This window comes from Arachis hypogaea, chromosome 5, assembly GCF_003086295.3.
Source record: "Arachis hypogaea cultivar Tifrunner chromosome 5, arahy.Tifrunner.gnm2.J5K5, whole genome shotgun sequence".
In the NCBI taxonomy this organism is placed as follows: Eukaryota; Viridiplantae; Streptophyta; class Magnoliopsida; order Fabales; family Fabaceae; genus Arachis; species Arachis hypogaea.
In genome coordinates, this window is record NC_092040.1 from 9,754,231 (window position 1) to 9,777,488 (window position 23,258).

General features: G+C 32.7%; 2 protein-coding genes across 3 annotated transcripts; both read right to left on the bottom strand.

Annotated features, from left to right (window-relative positions):
- Nucleotides 1–438: 438 nt before the first annotated feature.
- Nucleotides 439–3,745, bottom strand: LOC112804109 (uncharacterized). The gene is made up of 13 exons (XM_072236675.1): nt 3,598–3,745; nt 3,448–3,516; nt 3,342–3,373; nt 3,146–3,232; nt 2,835–2,924; nt 2,650–2,751; nt 1,874–2,519; nt 1,701–1,787; nt 1,368–1,496; nt 1,143–1,277; nt 883–995; nt 719–812; nt 439–633 (listed from the first exon to the last, which is right to left on the bottom strand). The coding sequence occupies exons 7-9, from the start codon at nt 2,339–2,341 to the stop codon at nt 1,374–1,376; spliced, it is 678 nt and encodes a 225-aa protein (XP_072092776.1). The 5' UTR covers nt 2,342–2,519; nt 2,650–2,751; nt 2,835–2,924; nt 3,146–3,232; nt 3,342–3,373; nt 3,448–3,516; nt 3,598–3,745; the 3' UTR covers nt 439–633; nt 719–812; nt 883–995; nt 1,143–1,277; nt 1,368–1,373.
- Nucleotides 3,746–8,497: 4,752 nt separating this feature from the next.
- Nucleotides 8,498–10,991, bottom strand: LOC112800659 (UPF0496 protein At2g18630). 2 transcript variants are annotated; one of them, XM_025843011.3, is made up of 3 exons: nt 10,698–10,991; nt 9,158–10,568; nt 8,498–8,951 (listed from the first exon to the last, which is right to left on the bottom strand). In XM_025843011.3, the coding sequence occupies exon 2, from the start codon at nt 10,306–10,308 to the stop codon at nt 9,169–9,171; it is 1,140 nt and encodes a 379-aa protein (XP_025698796.1). In that variant the 5' UTR covers nt 10,309–10,568; nt 10,698–10,991; the 3' UTR covers nt 8,498–8,951; nt 9,158–9,168. The 2 variants fall into 2 exon arrangements, with proteins under 2 accessions (XP_025698796.1, XP_025698797.1); XM_025843012.3 differs by having other exon boundaries at nt 9,158–10,601; nt 10,698–10,871.
- Between the last annotated feature and the right edge of the window lie 12,267 nt (nt 10,992–23,258).

Genomic DNA, 23,258 nt, shown 5'->3' on the forward strand with positions numbered 1-23,258 from the left:
AGTGTTTAGTGTTTAGGGTTTAGGGTTTCGGGTTTAGGGTTTAGGGTTTAGGGTTTTAGGGTTTATGGTTTATGGTTTAGGATTTATGGTTTTAGGGTTTATGGTTTTAGGGTTTAGGGTTTAGGATTTTAGATTTTAGGGTTTATGGTTTTAGGGTTTAGGGTTTTATAGTTTTTAGGGTTTTTAGGGTTTTGGGTTCAGGTTTTAGGGGAATAGAAGTTTGGGTGTATATTAAGCAATCTTGGGTGTATATTAAACTTTCCTTGGGTGTAAAATTTTATAATTTGTGTTTATATCTGGTTTGATGTTTTCCTTCATATTTTACCACATGTAATATAAAGCTTTTGAATATAGCACAGATAGTTTAACTATGGAAAAAAATTTCATTGAAAAGAAGTTGTTTATAATTGGCAAATTTTTACACAATGTGTTCAATTTACAAACTAGCTAGCAGTTACATTACTCAGTTTCTATATCATTAGAATCTATCTGACAAAATAGACTCAATAATACTGAGGATGGCCTGGACAGTCTTATTGCATTACTCCCTCTAATTGCTTCAGCTCTGTCTTTATTCATTTCACTGAATAGTATTCGGGAAGCATATTCTACTCTATAGTGGTCCACCTCGTCCTACAATTAAAAAGTATATTCTGTTTAAATAACAATATTAATTCAGTAAAGTAATACAGAGTTATATAGTTTTAAAGACAGTTACCTGTGTCCAATTATCCCACTCATACTTCGCCCTTTTAATGTTTTCGGGCTCAATTAACTCAAGCCACTTCATAACGTAAATAGCACAGTCATAACTGAAAACGAAGAAAATAAATTACAAATCTCATTTAGAAAAGTTTAATGTTCAGAGTCACAAATTTATACCTTATCTTTTGGCCTGAGATGTTAACGTATAGTGCTCTAATTTTCTTCTCCTTCTCCTTTCTTTTCAGAGGTGCCCCGCCAACATATACTCTCATTCTTGAAATAACATATCCCTTAAAAAACAAAACAAATCAATAATACACCCGAAGGAAATATACCCAAAGGAGAACATACTTACACCCAAAGCAAAACATACATACACCTTATATTGAATTGAAATACACCTAACTATTAAAATAAAGAACACAGAGCCAACTTACAATGAATTTATTAAGCTCCTTTCTATCATCGGTTGGACATTTCATGTGTACTGGGTCGAGTATATAAAATCTATGATTTCTTGTATCAATCAGCCATAACCACCAATGGTTTGAGTGGCAAACAGGTGCAAAAATCTGAAGCATGGCGACATTTCAACAGTATTTTATTTTATTTGGCATATAAGTAAAGAATGGTACTAACAAATTTTACAAATGAAAACTTACATATCGTTATGATGTTAATTCTTTTGCATCTATGAAGGGAATAAACATTGGGTAGTCTTTCACCCTGAATTCTTTATTGATTTTAGCTGATATGAATTCCCCCTTTGGATGCTTCGCAATGGCCATGTTCTGCAACAATTGTGAAACAACAAATGAAATACTGAAAATACACCTAACTGAATACTTTAAATAAACTCAAATGAATACACAACTTACACCCAATTGAACGTAAAAAATACACCCAAATGAGTACAAAATAGACCCAGTTGATAAAAAAAATACACCCTAAGGAATACAAAAAATACACCCAAAATTCATAGAAGTAAAACTTACCACAATATCAGGGGAGAGACAGTATACTTCTTTTTGAAACCTTTTATCATTTTTCTGGTTGAAGATGAGGCACATGGCAGATACAATCTAAAAAAATATGCCGAAATCAATTTACATTAATAAACATTGCAGTTAATTTTGGTGTAAAAACATTAATGTTATTCTAATATTACCTCAGCTTCTATATGACTTTCTGCTTTGAGTGATGCAAGGTGCATTCTTGTCAAAATGTATTTATCTTGGGCAATCAGAGTGTACACGTTGTCAAACTCATTAGTTCTGTCATCTGTGTATTTCTTCAATCGCGTCCCCCAGATGTAGCACTTTTCTTTCATCTCAGCCGTATTCTGATTTATTCTCACAGGAGTTTCAAACTTCCCAAAACTTTCTCCGCCACTCTCCTTTTGAATTTGTGGACTTTTACTTTCTATTTTCACCCCACTGTTTGCTATTTTTTCCACCAAATCCCCTAATTGTTCTAGTAGTTTTGGGGTTTCTAGAGTTTTTTTCCTCCCTCCTTCTTGTGTTGACGCCCCCTCCTGCGTTGCTGCTTCTTCTTGGCTTGAATCAGTCAAGCCAAGGCTGAATGATGGCAACAGATCTGCTTTAGGAACATACGATACTGTCCGTGCCATCATCATCAACGCAGCAGCGTCTTCTGGGGTTGGATTACTCCATGATCATGTATAACGTATTATAAGAATAAGAATATATGGATGATAACCAAACATTGATTTTACTTTGATAAACTTACATTTTAGCTGGAGCTGAGGGAACCGTGGGTGTGGTTTTTTCAAGTTGTTGGGGGGTTCAGGAGTACTGCACGGTACATAAATTTAATCATGATGTAAAAAAACTAGTCATGGATCAATCGTCAAAATATACACCCCAACACGAGCAATATACAACCCAAACTGTAACCAAATATACACCCAACACTATATCTTACCTTTTTGTAGTTCCTTCAATTTGTAGCAGAGGAGTTGGTTCATTTTCTGTCTCAAGTGTAGTGGTTGTTTGGGACAGTGGTAGACACACTTGAATCGAAACTCTAAACAAGAAGAAAAACAAAAGGTTAACAATGCCTTTCAAAATAAAAAAGGTTATACGGTTGAAAAAATTTGAAAAACTCACATTGCAAGCACTTCGGACGGTGTCTCTTCTCTCATAACCATCACATTCTCTTCAGCCGGCTCACTGGCTGACTCTTCAAACAGACTCAACCTAAAATACACCCTAAGAAAGTTAAAAATACACCCGAACAATTTAAAAGAAAGACATACTTTTTTTTTAGAACTTACATACTCGCAGTTTTTGCTTTTTTTTCTGCCTTTTTTTTCTCGAATAAAATAATAAATGGCTTTTTTTCTAAAAAAATATATACATAATTAGAAGTAGAACGTAATAAAAGAATAAAAGCAACAGTTATTTGAAAGAGAAATTACACGCTCTCTGCCGGTTTGTTTACGCTACTTTGTTCTGTGTGTCCTTGAGCGGAAGGATCATCACTTCCCAAGTTTACGTCCGGTATTCTAAACATAATAGAGTACATGTTATTCACAAAAAATACCATACTGTTAAATTATGATAACAAGATTTAATCAAATAAAGATTCTTATGTTTCAGATGAGACATAATGACCTTCGGTCGATCACAGGTCAGCTTGTTTCTCCCTGCGAAACAAGAAACAATTATTAGCAAATAAAACACCCCTAAAATCTAAAATATACACCCCAACAAGACATACCCATGTGCAGTGGATTTTTCATTGTTTTCCCTTAAGAATTCATCTAATTCTTGAGTTCCAATTTCAGATCTGACAGTATATGCATAAAAGAACATGTTAACAAATATAACTTTGATGATAGACGGTAATATTTCTTAGAAAGTAATGTACCCATGATAGGATTGAGTTTGCTCAGGAGATGAATCCTGCATAATGACCTTTTTCTTTTTGGATTGTGTCCTGGGGGGGGGGGAAATAAGTATGAATCAGAAATACAAAAATAATATGATCACAGAACGTTATCCAAAGAAGTGCTTACTTTTTTGGTATTCTCTGAGTCTTTTTCTTTGCTTTTTGCTTCTCCACTGGTGATGATTCTTCGCTTCTATAAGTTAATAAGAGACACTATGTTAATACATGAAATCTCAATAATAAACCCAAAGGAAAGGAGTAATAATTTCAGAATATTACTCATCAGTTGATTCAGATTCAATTGATTCAGATTCTGAATCAAAATCCTCCTCAATCTTCTTTCTTTTTTTGGACTCCACTCTGGAAGGCAAATAATCATTATTTAAAAATATTCTAAAAGTGATAAAAATACACCCAAATGAATGCACAAGATACACCCAAATAAATGCACAAAATACACCCAACTTGATAAACAAAATACACGTAAATGGAGAATTAAAATACACCCAAATAGATAAACAAAATACACCCAAATGTAGATAAGTTACTTACTTTTTGAATTTTCGGGCCGGTTATTTTCTTGTTGAATCCTCTGAGTCTTCTTCAATCTCAGACTCAGAGGTAGAATGGTCACTTTCAGTTTTTTCAGTCTCAGATGATGATGTTGAATTTGCCTTTCTTTTTTTGTTTTTTTGCTTTCTTCTTTTTTTCTTTTTTCTTTATTTCTTTCATTTTTTCCTTTGCTTCACCCATCTTTACAACCCCCTAAAACATTAGAAATTGTAGTTAGCAGCATTCAGGTAAATAAAATACACCCAAGATATTTTGTTCACTTACCATATGGTCCTCCATTTCTTCCCTCATTCTTTCGACCAACTGTTCCTTAGTCCAGTTGGCAATCCAGGGTTTTGGAGGTCTTTCTTCCCTCTTCTTGTCTTTATTTTTTGAAAGATGAAAGTAAATTATCATCAAGGCAAAGAGGCAGCCATCAATTGCCTTTTTCTTTTTCACCTTGTAATATGTTATGCCCTTGACGATAAAATTCAAAACATGCCCTCCACAGTTCTACTCTGTTATTGTGTCCATCTTGAAAATTGGGGCCAGGTGCACAGGTGAGATTTTGTTTATTGCCGTTGGTAATAGGAATGCCATCTGTATATAGAGGATGAAAATCCTCTTAAACATGAGGCGCCCCTGTTCATTATCAACGGCAATAGCCATCATCTCATCTGTCAGATTTTTTAGCGTCTTACCCTGGAATCTTCTAAAAATTTGTTTGTCATCTTCAGAAAGATCCTTATAATTGACTTTCTGAGGAAATAGATCTCCTACAAAAAAGAAAACAACATAGTATAAAAATCAGTTCAAATACACTCAAGCATCAATTGAAATACAACTGAATATGGCTCATATACCCCTATAATTTTTAGCAAGTTACCTGACGCGTTGATGCCAAGCGCAGCCCCTATTATTTTTTGTCTTATTTTAAATGAACCATAGCCGGTTTCCAGTTTGTTTTCCCCTAATTTGAAAGAGTTAGCCAACTCTCTTAATATTTGGTGATGCACCCTCAGCGGCGGGATGTGCATCAGGCCGCCAAATCCCAAATTCCTAACTATTGTTTTCTTCTCCTCACTCATGTTTCTGAATTTTTCACTTAACAAATGTGTTGCACACTTAAGGTCCTTGGTTTGCTGTAAACAAAGAAAAGCAAAATTATAGTCAGTTATATTTCTATTATATAAAACTGATTTCGCCTAAGACATATATTTGTTCTTACATTTTTTCCAGCTTGGTTTCTGCCTGCCATTATTTCTGAAATGAAAAATACACCCATATACATCAGTCAGATACACCCATAGATATCAGTAAGATACACCCATACATATGATTCAGATACACCCATGATATGAGTCAGATACACCCATAGATATCAGTCAGATATTACTCAAACATGCATTAATATACAGGGTCAAGCAATATAGACCCATGGACAAGCAAATATTAGAACAGTGGCAAGTGATCACTATATTACAGTATATCATTTCAAAAATATACACCGAACAAAATACTTCATATACACCCACCAAATCAAGTAATATACTTCCAAAAATCAATTACCAGAAGAACTAGAACAACAAGAACAGTAACACCTAGAACAACTAAGAAGAATAGTATAACCTAGAACCAAGAATAACACTAAAACCTAGAACAAGTAGAACATTAAAAACTGTAAAACCTAGAAGAACGTAGAAGAACGGTAAAACCTAGAAGAATGTAGAAGAACAGTAAAACCTAGTTCTTCGTTTTTGAAATCTGGAAAATATAGAATATGAGTAAAATAGTAACATAACGTACCTTGAGTATTATAACTTTGTTTTTCTGGAGATTCTTGATCGAGAGTTCTATGTTGTGTTGATGGAGAGTTCGAATCTTCACGACGATTGCTATCTCTGCCGTTTGCAATGTTGCTCGAAAATGGAACGGTTGTGTTTTCTTCGAATGGCTTTGAGAAGTGGAAGAGTGCGCCATTAAGGAGCGGTTTTCGCGAAGCGCAAGTGTGTGAATGGAGCGCGTGCCATTCAAAGAAATTGAGTGCGCGTGTGCAAGGAGTGTGGGCTGAGAGCTTGTATGACTTGTAGGGCTTTTTTACTTGTATGTGTAGCAGGCCCGTTATAAATTAACGTGTGGATGTGGCTAATGCCAATCTCGATCCAAAAGAAAAACATACTTATTTTAAAATCTCATTTTGAAATGAGAATATGGAGATTTAATCAGCAATAAATTTTAAATTTATAATTCATAAATTGTATAAATCCCACTTTTGAATTAAAAATAACTAAAATATTATTTTCTCACTTTACTAAAGAGATCGATCAGGTTAAATCCTAAAATGGTCCCTAAAATTGGTGTTTTGCACTAAAATCGTCCCTGAGATTCCAATTGCACCAATTACATCTCTGAGATTGAAAAAATGCACTATGTTAGTCCCTGACCTATTTTTCATTAACGACGTGATGATATGACATGATGACGTGGACTGTAAGTGACACATGTCACTTCATGATTTGGCCACGTGTAATGATATGATGATGTGGTGACCAGTGACACGTGGCATGCTGACGTGGATTGTTGTGCCACGTGTCACAATGTTATTTGGCCACGTGTTCTGTTGTGGCACGTGTCGCAATAGTATTCATCCAAATAATATTGACACGTGGCACAACCATCCACGTCAGCATGCCACGTGTCACTGGTCACCACATCATATCATTACACGTGGCCAAATCATGAAGTGACACGTGTGACATACAGTCCACGTCATCATGCCATGTCATCATATCGTTAATGAAAAATAGGTCAGGACTAATATGATGCATTTTTTTCAATCTCAAGAATGTAATTGGTGCAATTACGCCAATTTCAGGGACTATTTTAGGGTTTAACTCGAGATTGATCAGGAACCATTATATATATATATATATATATATATATATATATATATATATATATATATATATATATATATATATATATATATATTATTTTTTTGTTGAAAGATCTGGAACCATTTTACACGGCAATAAATATGCCACAAAATCCCAAATCCAATCCATTATGCCAGTTTGGATCCAAGGTTAGAGTCCATGCCCATAATCATCACACTACGTCGTGGAGAACCGGCACGCTTTCTTTTTCTATATGCTGATACTTAAACTGGATCGGCATTTCTTTTTATCCGGACCATTTCTCTAGGTTTGGATGAGTTTTATGAAAACCAGTCTAAATGTCATGTAAAAAAAGGGGTCCAAAATCTATTTAGCACTACCCAGCCAATTATGGAATCTCATAGCATGCACACCTGGGTAGAGAAGAACCCTTTAGTTTTGGTTGTGTTGCTGTGATGTAATTAATATGACAAAAACAAAAAAAGACATTGCTTCAAATATGGAATCAATAGTCAAATTAATATGTGAAAGATAAATCATACATGATATCTGACCTGTCTAATTGAACATTGACTAAATAATGAAAATCTATTAATTTAATTTTTTTTTCTAATTACATAAATCCTATTCTCAACATGACCTAGCAATTAAATTCATAAATTTTCATAAACATATTTAGTTAACATCCAATTAGGTGTTATGTATATTATCAGTTAATATTTCACATCATCAATTGACAGAAGTTATTAGAGTAATTGAAGAACAAATATGATTAATTCGTAGTCTTTGAAGTACTAATTTGATTAATAAAATCTTTTAAGGACAAATTTAAAAACATCTCATATTTCATAGACTAATTTGACTATTAACCCTTCAAATATGCCTAGTGACTATCTCACCTCACCCTGCTACCATCTGACTATGAAGGCGAATATTGCAAAATATAAACAATGAATTTCGGGTAATATGTTCAAATCAAAAGCTTAAAGGACAACTGCACACTTGAATTAAACAAAGAGTATGAAAGCAATTAACTGTTGATTATAAAAGATAAAGGGGCAATTAACAATAAAATATATCATATACAAGAGATAGGATGAAAAATCTGAAAATGACACCTAGTAGAAAATTATGCATGACTTATGAGGTTTGAAGATTACTAACAGGCAGCTTGCACTTATTCCTGGTGGTGGAAGGTGAGACAAAGTTAATAACTGTCTACTTTTAATATAGTGATAGATTGAAGAACCAATATATCTCAGCACAATACTTTAATTTAAACCTAAAGAAAATTGCATCTCAGATGAAAATGGACTTATGCATGTATCAGCTAAGGTTCAGGCATATAGATGAATTATGCATTTACTAAATACTATGGCAAAGTATTCTGCTCTCTCTTGCGAGCAAGGGGCTTCTACTTGGAAATAGAATAACATGAAACTGTGGATATTGGTTAATATTTATTCCATAAGAAACACACACTACTGAATTGAACACAGGTACCTGCCAGGTTTTATATTCATTTCCTTACTTGATTCCGGGCAAATAACTAGAATTCTGGAATCACAAAGCACTGCTAAAGAGAAAATTACAAGTTCCAGAATCATGCATATGCAGCGGCAGAAGGTTCCTAGACTGTGCAACTATTGCCATCAACAGATACCTCAAACATCAAGTAGCCAAGAATGCATGCATAATAATGAGTATCATAAATAACTTTACATCTCTGCACCAAACAAGAAGCAATAAACTACATACAAGTGGAGAGCCAACTTAAGAGAAGTCAGGGTGAATATATGTTTTCACCATCAATTGTCCTAGGCTTCATCCAGCTTTGAGATTCTCATGATTATTATTTTATCCACAGATGATGTTCAAATGCCTCTAGCAAAAGTGAGAAAATAAAATAAAATAAAATCAAGCAGAAATAAAGGAAGTCTAGCAGTCGTAGACACAAGCTCAATCTTCATATATTTCTTATTGATGTATCCTATTGCAGTTATATAACTTGTGTGTTTAATTAATAATTAGTACCTTATAATAGTAATAGAAGACATTGTCAACTAGAAATAGTAATCAATAAGACATACCAAAAGGGCTGTCAACCAGGATATTTAATTATCTTTTGTATAACCACTGTCCTTGCTCTCCTTATCTCCCTACTACATTTATCGGCTTGCTCACTTAAAGTCTCGATGATGTCCGAAAAATGTTCAATTCTCTTCTTAATCTCATCGATCGCAAGCTTTACGGCATCCTCATTTCCAATAGCAAAAACAGCATTCTGCAACATGGATTCGATCTCCACTTCCAGTTTGTCGACACATAACCGGATGTTGTCCAAGTCTTTCAATGTAATAAGAGTACCAACTTGCATTGAGCTTATTACTTCTCGTTGGCTCCTTATAGCATTCTCATACTTTTTAAAAAGTGAATTACACCATTTTCCTACCGAGCCAATTGGAACAGCCAATGCACCAGCCACCGCTGCTACAACAGGCGGTGCAGAGATCGCAGCTGCCACCACTGAGAAAATCAAAACAGAAACAAAGGCAGCCACAAAAATGACATTTGAGACTCTCTTCAACGTCTTGAGGGATTGCAATTTCTTATCAAGTTTGTGCTTCCTACTTAGCAATTTTTTCAACATCGATGCTTGCTGAGAATAAACTGATTGAAACAACTGATGAAACTCCTCTGTAAAGGGGTCCCCAGCTTCCTTGAAATTCTTAAGTTCTTGCAATGTTTTCAGGTAAACTGACCCTTCAACCTCATTTTGTGACTCTTCCTCAAAATAGGTAATAGCTGACTTAATTATAATCTGTCTTTCGCGTGCCCGTCTCAAGCACTTATCAAGGGCATTACAGAAGTCCAATGTGTGGAGACTGTTCTCAAAGAAATCACCGACCAAGGAAAACAACTCCCGGTCCTTCTTGTTCCATATATCTTGCCTGCACTCAAGAATGACTTTGACAACTTCCTGGTTCATCTCAAGCAGGCTCGCGGTCATCTCTTTCAGCGAATCAACTGACATGGAACGAACCTCAACCCCTTCAGCGAGTGAGCTGATAACCCTATTGGTTCGCTCCTGAATGGTGGCATCAAATGATTGCAAGTTTGGATCTTCAACACATGCAGCTTCATAAGAGCTCAAATCATCAGCATATACCGAATGAGTACCCATTTTAATCAGTGTTGGAACATCACCCCTACCCATTCTGCTGGACTGAGCTCCCATCATGACCAAATTTCGCGACCCAACAAAGAGCTCACAAGCACAAAAATGTCAAACCCAGCTCCAAAATTAGAAAGCTTAATGCAATTGAATTGGATTGGCGTTTCGTCCCTCTGCCTCCACAAAATCAATTAATCATCGAGAACCCTAAATCTTAACCGAATGCAAAGCTTCAGAATTTCACAAATTGTGCTCAACTGGATCCACCACAACTCAGAACCGTGGCTGGCTTTGATAAATACTATAGAAAGATGCTGTGACTGTGTCTAGATCCAGAAAACAAGAAGTTAAACCCTACACTATATAATACAGGATGAATTACAAAATTACTAAACACCCAAAATCAAAGTTGTGAATTTTAAGCAAAATTCGGCCATTCTAGGAGTTTTGATTACCTGGGTTGAAGCTGAAATCTCCAAATTAAGTTGAATTTCTTCCCAAAAAGGAAAAACAGCACATCGGAATGCGAATGTGACTAAGTAGAGAAGAGTGAGGGATTGGAACTACCACCAACTGCATTATGTCGGAAAGTCAAAGCATGCGAAGGGGATAGCTCGCCTTCGAGCTTCGCAGATACTTCGTTCCTTTTTTTTTTCGTATTAAATAGGTAAACGGATTTGGAAACATTGGTCCATTTTAGTCAATTAAATTAGTCATTCTTTCTGCTATAGATTCTCTTACATAAATATGGGCCTTTTATTCAGTGCCAAGTAATATAAAAAGGCAAAAAAAAAAATCGATTGAGCAGTTTCTATGTTTAGATTTTGGAAAAGCTTTTTTGTTCTCCCTCACCTTTGTGTACGGAACTTGGTAAGTGACAATTAACAAAAAAAAAAAAAAACCCAATTCAGCCTAACCATTTCGTTAACTCTCATTTCATCTCTCATCGATTAAAAAATAATATTACAGTCCCCTAACGATTAATTCTATTAAACATTTTATCATCTCTGTTAATATGAACTAATAGATTTTGCCTACGCATCACATTAATTGATGACGTGTCAAAAAATCATTTCAATGGACAAAACATTTCTTGCCGTATTTATAATACGCTGCAGTAAAATAGAACAATTAAATTCTTGAAAATTTTTTAAGAAACACTTAAACGCCAAATTAATTTAAACATAAACACATAAATCTATAATGAACTATGAAGTAGGACAAATATCCTTAAATTTCAAGTCATTATACTTGCTACTGCACTGATTGTTGGTAATAGCCTTAGTTCCTTGTTTCTTCTTCTTTTTCTTATATTGTAGAGATTTTATTTGATGACATGGTAAGAAAAGATTGGTCTCGAATGGTGTTACTTTCACTACTTTGATTGATGGATAATGCAAATATTAAAAATTAATTTGGCCTGGAAGAATTTTTAAGTAATAATCAATTAAGGCATTAGGCCAAACTTGATCATGTGCAATGCGCTGATCAATGGCCTTGCAAGATCTGCGATTTGAAAAAAGCTAGAAAACTTGTGAATGAGATGAGTTAGAGAAGTTTAAAATCTCACAAGATCACGTTCATAATACTAATAGATGAATATTGCAAAGATGGGGACATGAAATTTGTATTGAAGATGAAGAAAAGAATGGTTGAAAGGAATTGAATTTGATGAAGTAACTTTTACTACGCTCATTAGAACTTTGCAAAGAAAAAGGAAGAAAAAGAATAGCAAGAAACTGAGGTTGCCTACCAACCAAGACCAGTAACCAGTGTAACAAATAAAATGGCTTGTTGAAATTTAAAGATACTTGTCCTACCTTATGGTTTATTATAAGTTTATGTGTCTATATTTAAATTAGTTAGGGGTTTAAGTGTCTCTTAAAATTTTTTTAAGGGTTTAATTATTTTATTTTACTGCAGTGTATTGCTGACACGACAAGGATCGTTTTATTTCTTGAAATGGTTCTTTGACATGCCATCAGCTAATGTGACACGTAGACAAAATCTGTTAATCCTAAACGGAGATATCAATAGAAGGATATAATATGTAACGGAATTAATCATTAATGACTATGATATCATTTTTCAATTGATAAGAGACGAATTGTTATTTTGAACAATTATTAGAAATTGTGGTAGGATTTTGCTCAAAAGATAAAACAAAACCAAAATTCAGAATTAATAAATTTAGCAAGAGAGGACAATCTTATAGATCAAGAGATCGCAAAAGATACACAATTTGAACAAAACAGCTCATGGAAAATAACTAAGGGTGAGTTTAATTTGTATTTTTATTTGTTGTTTTTATTTTTAATATTTTTATTTTAAAAATTTTATAAAAAATACTATTTTATTATTTTTAATTTTTTTTGTTTTACAAATTTCAAAATATAAAAAATAAAAACACAAATTATTTTTTCAACTTATGTTTCCTTAACCTTTTTTATTTTGGTTTTTGTTTTAAATTTTTTTAAACTTTTTTTCAGCTTTTCAATTTCTTTTTATGTGGTTGTAACATATTCAAAAAATTATGGTATGAGAAATTTGGCGAAATTGCAAAATTAAATTTTTTAAAAATTATTATAATTTGTAAAATAGATTTTATCATAGTTAGATTTTAAAATTATGGTTAGAGATATGATTAACACTAACTGTGATGACACAAACTAAACTTTACTAATAATAATTAAATGAGTTATAGAGAATATATAGCTAATAACCTTTTTATTTATGTGAGTGTTGACTAAAATTTTTTTTAAATATCAAGGTAAAAGATTCAATTTTTTTTGTTTAAAAATTAAGAGGATAACTGAAAGGATGAGTTAAGACTTCTAATAATTTTTCTAAGTCAAATATCATTTTTGCTAATGCAATAAATAACCTATAATCCCAAACTATTATTTTATGTATGGATTTTGTTAATAAGTGGCATTAATCGTTTATTATAGTTATTTATATAGTAAAAAAATTTAACTTTTTCTTCAATAAATACCTTAAAAACTAAAAATATAATTTTTAATAAAACTTTCATATATTAAAGATTTTAATAAGTATATCTAGAATAGTTGATAATAAAATTTTGTATCAATCTAATAACTATGTATTCTCTCTAATTTTTTCAGAATGGATGGTTTAAAAAAATATTTGAGTGTGCCTCTTCATCATTTTAGAGTTTCAAAAAACACTTTTAACAATATTATTGACAAGCTAAATGATAGACTAAATTTTTAAAAAGTCTTTTTATTGTCTTTGACAGAAAAAAATACTCTAGTAAAATTTGTCCTTTCTTCTATTCCATCTTATAATATACAAACTGCTTTTTTATCTAAAACTATTTGTGATGCTATTGATAAAAATGCAGAAATTTTTTTAAAGAGACACCAACTCAAACTCCCAAAATTCATATGGTGGGTTGAAAAAAAGTTTGCAAACAAAAAAAATCGGGTGGCTTGAGAATTCGCCATGCTAGTGTGCTCAACCATGCCATTATGATGAAAGTGAGGTGAGGGCTTATTGAAAAGAAAGATGCCTTGCAGGCTAGAGTTCTTTGGTCAAAGTATGAAAGCAGAAATGATATGATTCCGAAGAAGGGGCAGAAACAAAGTAGCTCTAACTCGTGAAAAGGAATTTGTGCTAATTGGGACATAATAGAATCTAACAATATGTAGCGCATCGAGATGGTTCTAAAATAAATTTTTGGAAGCACAACTGGGTCTCTTGATTAGGGAGGCTTGAACATCACACAACTCAAGTAGGTGATGATATTGGTTACTTTGTGAATCTAACTGATTTTCTTACAGTTTCAGAATCCTGAGACATTGTGAGACTCAAGGAGCTGATATCCTACTGAAGGATGTAGTCAAAAAAATTGTGGCAATGCCCCTCTTTCCTTGAAAGCCAGCTTATCATGTTGCGTGGCCACCCTCACCTGATGGAGCATTTAGCCTTAAATCGGCTTATCAAGCCATTCAAGATACTCTTAGTAGCCCAAATCGGCTCTTTAATTTGGTTTTGGAGCTGGAAAGGTCTCGAATGAACTTGCTCTTTTCTCTAGCTCGCTGCTCTCCTAGTCATTCTAACTAATGCCGAACGAAAAAGACGCCATCTAACTCAAGACTTATCTTGCCCTCGCTGCACTCAGCATGAAGAATTGGTGGAGCATGTTTTACGCGACTGTTACTTTGCCAGGAACATATGGAATGCATTTATCCCTGTTGCCCAAGCACTTTCATTCTTCAACATGGACGTCGTTCATTGGTTGGAGAGAAACCTGGAGCACTATAATAAATTTGTCTTTGATGGAAAAGTTATCTCTGTTTTCATGGTTGTGCATCAAATTAGAGTTCGAACTAACAATATCCTAAAGATTGATTGATAAACCCCAATTTTGTGGTTTATCTTGTGTTGAATTTGGGAGATTTTATCAACTTATCTCACATTTATTCAATGAAATAGCATAGTTTCATGAATTTCTCCTGATTGTGCTTAACAGTTGAAAACATGCTTTTTAGGCCTTGAATTAGTTAAATATAATTCACTTTGATTCCACTCGATGCCTTCATATGTTTGTTAGTGATTTCAGGGTTAATAGGCAAGGAATGGATCAAAGGAGTGAAGAGAAAAGCATGCAAGATGGAACATTCATGGAAAATAAGGATTTCAAAGATTCAAGGCGACGCGTACACCTGAAGAAGAAACTCGTCAAGGTGACGCATACGCGTGATAAGGAAAGTTGCCAGTGACGCGTACGCGTGACAAGTGGCACGTGACCTCATTAAAGGAAAAACGCTGGGGGCGATTTCTAAGCTCACTGAGGTCCAAATTCAACTCAATTCTGAAGTATTTTTGAGGATGAAATCAATAAGGAGAAAGGGGAGAGCAATTAGATAGTATAGAAATAATGCTTTAGGTTAGTTCTAGATAGAGAAGCTCCTTCTTCTCTCTAGAAATTAGGGTTCTTAGTTTAGTTTTCTCTTAGATTTAGGTTTAAATTTTGTTTTCATTTACTTTTACTTGCAATTTATCGTTCCTACATCTTTGTTCTCTTAGTTTATATTGTCAATTTTCCTTTTATGTCATTTTTATGTTTATGAGCACTCTTGTTAGTTTTAATTACATTTAATGCAATTTGATGTTTCATGTTCTTTTCTTGCTTGTTTGAGTTATTGTTATTGATTTCTTGCATTGGGTAGTTTAGATTTTATATTTCTTGCAATTTAATATGCTTCCCGTTTATACCTTCCAAGTGTTTGACAAAATACTTGGTTGGGTTTTAGAGTAGTTTTGTGCATTCTTAGCTTGGAAAAAGGAATTAGGTGCTCTTGAGTCATTAATACCCAACTTATGTTGGTGATTTAGTGTTGTTAGTTAATATTATTTCCTGACGCTAATCTCTTGCTAATTCAATTAGTGAATTGATTAGGACTTATGGATTGAGATTAACTAGTCTTATTTGATTTTCTCCTGATGTTAGGGATAACGAAATAAGCTTAGCTCTTGATAATTATTGTGTTATGATTAATGACTATGATAGAAAATCTCAATTCTCAATTATTGCTTTGAATGCCTCTCTTTATTATTTGCTATCTTTAGTTGGTTGATTTACTTTCTTGCCATCTATTTTTCTTGTCATTTAAATTCTTGTCTTCTTAATTGCAAACCGCCCTTTGGAACCTCATAACCGATAATACGCATACCTCACTGCAATTCCTTTGAGAGACGAGTCGAGATCTAATACTCTTGATATTTTTATTGGTTTGCACTTGTGGCAAACAAAATTAAACTCTGATTGAGGATTATTTGTTGGTTGGAAACTATACTTCGACGAGATTATTTATGTGAAATTCCTAACCATCGATAATCCTCACATCATTAATAAATATCAAAGAAAGAGTTCTGTTAATGTTGAACCGCAGTATCTCATTCGATGGTTTTTGCCACCGGATTATGTGTTGAAACTTAATGTGAATGGTCCTTTTTAGGCCATCTTAATAATGTTTCATGTGGTAGTTTATTTAGAGATTACTTGGGAAGGTTTATCTTGGGTTTCTCTTGCAATCTTGAAAGCTGCTCGATAACTCATGCTGAATTGTGAGGCATTGTCCATGGTTTATAAATTGCTAATGCTCAAGAGTATACAACTCTTATTGTGGAATCTGACTCTGCTTGTGCCCTCTAATTTTTGAGAAATGGGTGCCTTGCTAACCACTCATGTGCTCCCCTTGTAGAAAATATTAGTGTCCAGTAGACTAGTAGAATTGCAAAGATTTCTTGGTCCCACTCCCTTCGAAAAGCTAATTCGGTTGCGGATGTGTTAGTTAAAAGAAGCCAAGATCTATCTTTTGGTATGCATATTTTTTATACTGCTCTTCTTGATATTAAGTTAGTTTTAGATTTTGATTGTATGGAATCCCTTCGATTAAAAGAATCCTGAGTTTTTTCCCTATTCGTGGCTTTATCTTTTGCTTCTTTTGCTTCTTTTGGAGTTGTTGACCCACCCTCGAATCATCAAAAAAATATGGAAAAGTATAGGTAACCAACAATATTATTGAACAATATGAACAGTGGGATTAAAAAGGTAAATTAATCTTAAATTTAATTAATGGTGTGACTAATTAATAGCTAATAATTTTCAAATTTTAAATTTAAAAAAATCAGAGTTTTCACATTGGTGAATTGAAACTCTACAACTAGCCTCTCATCTTATCTTCCTCTTACTGAACCCAGCACACCCTGAGACCACAACCCAACCCTAACCCTTCATCCGACACCACCGGCGACCACCGTCACCTACCTCTTCTCTCCTCCCTCTCTTCTCTTTTTCTTCTATCTTTCTCCATTTCTCCTAAATCCCCTATTCTATGTGCAAAGCCCAACCCTGACGAGAAACCCTGACGAGAAACCCCGTGCAACCCAAGCAGTGGCGAAACTCTATGCCGCTGCAACCCCGCTCTGCTACCCCTCTCTTTCCATTCTTCCTCTTTCACCAACGCAGGTTCCATTAGGGGTGTAATCGGTTCGGTTTGGTTCGGTTTTGGACCAAAAACCAACCAAACCGACCTGTTCGGTTCTACATTGATGCCAACCGTTTGCTTTGCTGCTGTTTGGACAACCGAATGGTTTGGTTCGTTCGGTTTTTTGGTTTTTTAAAACCGAATAATCAGAATTTAAATTACCATAAAATCAAGTTTAAAACCATCAATAAACTAGAATAACAAGAGTATATCACATCTAAATTCAATACAAATTCAACTTGTCCCAACAATTAAACATAAAACAAAGACAAATTAAAAATATCTAGCAAACAACAAAAAGCAACAACATATTTTAACCATTCTCTCTCCAAAGTGTAAACATGGGAAAGAATCAATATCTACCCTTTTTAATGGTGGCAATTGATGACGAACAGGAAGCAATATTTTTGAAACTTGAGAAGGGTAGCGACTATTTTTAGGGCCCTCTCATTCAGTTCTTCACATGCTTTATGTTACTTCTTTTGGAGATTTTTTCTTTCTTTTGTCAGAATCTCCTATTAGTCTTCAAGTTACCTTTCTTCTCAGAAGTAGAAAGAGATTTTGAGTTTCTTCTAATCATTCTGCTTTCATACCATAAAACAACTATATTTCATACCAAATGTTCAACAAAATATTCTTTCTTTTTACTAACAAATAGTCATGTGCTTTCATAGTAATAGTAAAACAACATAATTGTAGAGTCATGTTAATTATTTGAACATCTAACTAGTGAAGTTGAATCATATTAGAATAAGATGATCACAAAAATGATTAAAACAATCCTTTTGATCCCTTCTCAATGCATTATTTTCCTTCTCATCAACTTAGTACTACTCTCAAAAACTGTAATGGCAGAACCAAGGACAAGAACAATCCAAATAGCATGTGGTCATCAACTAGAGCACAACAGCACCATCTATATTTCGAATTTCGTTGCAACCATGGAGAAAATCAGTGAACAGATGTGAAGTACCGGCTTTGGAACAACAGTTACAGGGACAGGATTTGATACTAACTATGGCCTAGCTCAGTGCTATGTGAAACTAGAAGTCTTAAGGACCTCAAGTCTTCAACATACATGGTAGTATTAGATTATAAAACTATTCACTTCAAGAAAACAAGCAGAATACAAGCAACATATCCAAACAAAAAGAAAATTCTGCAAATAAGAAATCTGATTAGACAAGCTATTTTATTTGATTAATTTATTTAGGCTTTTCCTCCTTTATTACTGAAGTTACTCTAAGTTATAACTCAGCCCATTCTAACGCTCACCTACAGTAAGATTATGTTATAGTAAAAGCAACAACAACAAAAATTCTACAGGATGTAATTAATTCATTTAATTGTTTTGGAAGTAAGTTCTGCAGGATAATCAACAATAAAAATTTAAAAATCAAATTATAACCTTGGAAGAAGACATTGTTGACTTGCAGCATGCAGGAGAGGGCTCGAATTGGACTGCTCGGCCACTGCAGTGTTGCTCGGTGACAGACTGGACTGGAGTGCTGCTCTGCTTAGGGTTTGTTGTGATGGTGACCCTGCGACGGAGATCAATGGACGACTTCCTTGACAGCAGACGACACTCTCTGGCTCCCTCAGGCTCTCCTTCTCTCAAGCATGGAGGTTGGAGGTGGAAGAACGGAAGATGGAAGTGATTGTGGGTGTGCTGTGTGATTGCGCGTAAAAGGAGAAGAAGAAAGTTAGGGATTTGGCTGATTGGCTCTTTAATTCCTAGGTTAAAGGGCAACTTAGTAAAAATAAGCACTACCGACCACTCACTCTTCGGTTCGGTTCGGTTTTAGCAAAGTCAACCAAAAATCGAACAGAACTTATCGGTTTAGTTCGGAAGAAACCAAAAAATCAGTTTTTCGATTTTTCATTCCGTTATTGTAAGTTTCAGTTTGGTTCTGCGGTGATTTTTAGTCCGGTTCGATAACTTACACCCCTAGGTTCCATGCTTCCCCCTGCCCCTGTGTTCTTTTATTTATTTATTTTAACTGCTTTTTAATTCTGCTTTTATTGTTTAGATTAGGCTTAGATTAATAGATTGATACTTTCTGAATTGCAAAATGTTTGATAGCTGATTTTTCTGGGTTGATTGCTGCTTAAATTGAGTTCAAAATCCTTGTTTACATATTGTGCACACCATATACTCGATGAAATGCTTGAGAGAAACTTTTTGTTTAATTCTTATGTTTGGCCAGCACTTATCTTAAATTTTGTTCTCTTTAGGCATTATAATTCAGAATTGTGTAGTTTTATACTAATTTTATTGATGTTTGGATTGAATTTTGACAAGACACTTGATTATTATTTTTGTTTAAACACCAAATTAGTTTAAAATTTCAAGTTTGGTCATTTGATTGGTGTAATTTAATTAAGAAGGGCATATCATGTTTAGTTAAGTAAATTAAATGAAACTACCTATTCATGTATGTTTTAAATATGAATGATCACATACATAGTGACTTGTTCTTTGATTTTTTTAGCAATTCAACTTGATTTTCATCAAGTTTACCACATCTTTAAATGTTTTTTCCAATTAAATATTTATTTTCTTTCTTGGCTAATTTGAATTTTAGTTATCCCTCTCTTGCTTTTGTGTCAGTTATCTATTTTTTCTGAGTTGTATTCCGTTCTTTCTTTTTCAGGATGCATCGTAAAGGCAAGGAGTCGGCTTCATCATCGGCTCCCGCCGAGGTTCGTCCAAGTAATCAATCAGATGTTATGATAGACAATGAGAATGGTTCTTGTTCTTTAATAATGGTAGGTTTCTTTCATGTACAGTAGGCAAATCTCATAAAAATTATGAAAAAGTTGTATTAATTGTTAAATACCTAATCTGACCATAAAACTTTCGTCAAAGGTGATGTGTGATTTTACTCATTTTTCAGGTTTGACAAAAGAATCACTTCTTTTGCCGAGGACAAGTTCCGAAGAGATGGCATCGATGTGAAAACTGGATCCATGGTTGTGAAGGTATTTGATAAAGAAATTTTGACTAAAGAAATGAAAAATGGAGGAGAAATCACTACAATGCCATATGGAATGGATGTCTAGTCAACTGGCATTGGGACTCGTCCATTTATCAATGAGGGTGTTGAATGATGTGGGAGAGCTCAATAACAACAAGTTGCATAGGAATTGAGATACATCATGTATTATACTTTAAGCCATTTAAACGAAGGCGGATGTTCATTTTACCATAATTACGGATGGTTATTTCCATTTTAAAGTGGATGGTTATTTTGTAGTATGAGTTGTTGATGGTAGATGTATGTGAAACTGATATTTTGTGTTTGTTTGATTGCTTTTGGTTTAACCAGTTACCATTTGAGAGACTCTAATTGTTGAATTTGTTACGTAATCGGATGGTTATTTTGTAATGTCCTTGGTGTGGCATGTATAATTAATTACAAATATTTTAATCTGGATGTTCGATTCAATATGATAGCTGATAGTTATTTATATTGGTACGCAGATGGTTATTTTGTAATGATTTTGGTGAGATGTGTATAATTAGTTACCAGTATTTTGTTCTGGATGTTCGCTTCACCAGAGTAGTGGTTATTTCTTTTGATATGCAGATGGTTATTTTGAATAGTTTAGGTGTATTGTGTTTGATTAATTACAAGTATTTTAATTTAAATGTTCGATTCAGGGTGTGTTTGTCAAACGCGTTACAAGAAAAAAGCACGTTTATCCTTACTGAAAGCTTCAATTTTTGGTTTGACAAACTTTTGATTTATGAACGCAGAAGTGATTTTACTTTCAAAATCACGTTTACAAGAAGCTACAATTTTGAGCTTCTGCGTTTCACCAACGGACTTTTAGCCATCAATACTCCATCTTTATTTACCTTTTACTAACTTTATCCTTTATGCATATTACTATATTATTTATGGAATTATTATTATCTTTGTTGAGATGAACTCTCTTTTTCTATTAGTTATTATTTTTATCTTTTATTAATTATTTATTTGATATTATACACTTTTATAATTGTAATTTTTGTATTATTTTTATTATCTTTTTATAATATGATTTATTGATTCTACTAGATAAAGTAAATTAAACAAAAAATTAATTATAAATAATAATAATAATAATAATAATAATAATAATAATAATAATAAATTATAGCATAATAAAAAAGAGTACTAAGAGTACTAAAAATATACTATATAAAAAATATCATAAAATTTTTTTTATTTATTTCAATTACTACCAAAATAAATATTTAATCTTTTTTATTATTCTTAGTACTCTCTAAAATTTATATTTTGTTAGTTTTAATTTAAAGTATATTTTGTCAATTTTTATATATTATTTTTATTTTAGTGTATAAATATTAATTTTATTATAGAATTAATTAATAAGATCTATTCAAATATCTAAATTAAAATAATAAGATAATATACAAAAATTATTTAAGTTGGTATCTATTTTAGTAATTTTTTATCTAAAAGTGATTTTGAGTAGTATAATCCAAACAATATTTATTTTACTATAATTCATTTTGATGCAAAGATTGCCAAACATAAATCACTTTAACAGAAACTTACTTTTCATCAAAATCAATTTTATTCAAACTCCCATTAAACCGTAATCAAAACATATACTTATTAGTGGATTTTAGGTTAAATGGATCAATTTTAAAACTTATTATTTATATTGTTCAAATAAATGATTAGTTACCTAACATTAAATATATATGCTGCTAGCTAAATCCCTTTCATGACATTGAGTTTGTCTTACAACATTTTGTCATTATTTATTCAGCCACCTCTTGAAATGAAAGTTCACCTTTCACGAATAACTACAATCAAACTGTTCATTATATCAGAACTACATTGAAACATCTCAATCAAGTTATGGGCGTCCTGTTGTTCATATTAATCCAGCAAGCATTCATGTTATTGCATGGATTGAATTTAGGTTTAGATATTTCACATTGCAAAATACTAGTAGTATATAAGCAGCCCTGATTAATTTCAGAACATTATACGTGGAACACATGCATGATTACATGTGATGCATGTAAACAAATGTGTTTCATACTTTTATGATTCAGTTACCTGTACTAGACTCAGTGTCTCGGTGATACAAATTGTGACTAAAACTTGAGGTAAATAGAGGCACACAAATTAAAGAACAAATAAACACATGGCAGAAATGCACTGGATAAATATCTATGTACACACATATAGTTGTTAAAGACTTTGAATTCCAATGCTGACTTAATATTCTTAACTGAGAAGAGGACCATGCATTTAGTAGGTAATGCTTCATATGATATTAATGTTCATTGACTGCTTAACCTACAATTTCTACAAATATTTAATTCTCTGTTTAACTAACGCTCTTTTGGCATATCCAAGAGAAAACGAATTACTTGCTAATTGTTATACATAAAACATTTTAAGATTTTGATACCATGTGTTCTAAGAAATAAAAACACATTTTAAAAATATCAAAAAAATATTTTATTAAAAGTTATTAAATACATTGGATATATACATCAAAACATAAAAAATTCTATTATTATCCTTTTAAAATATATTTTGAGTACAAACTAACTAAATGTAATATTTTAAAAAATATTAAGAGTCAAATTTTTTATTAATTTTTCTTATTTTTCAAAATTATTTTATTTATTTTAAAATTTTAAATTTTAAATTTTTGTATTGTATACCAAAATTTATGTATTATATACTAAATTTAATGTGTATTTTATTAGTTGGGTATCAATATTTTAAATATGTAGTTCTTAAAAAAATTTTGTGTTAACCTCCAAATTTTTTCTGCTTACGTAATGTCAAATATTATATATATTATTAATTAATATTTTATATCATTAATTATTAATAGAAATTATTACTAAAATGACGGGATGACAAATTAATTAATTTATAGTTTAAAAAACTAATTCAATTAGATAAATTAAAAAAATCTTTTAAAAATTACCTTAACTATTACCCAAAATTTTATTAGAGC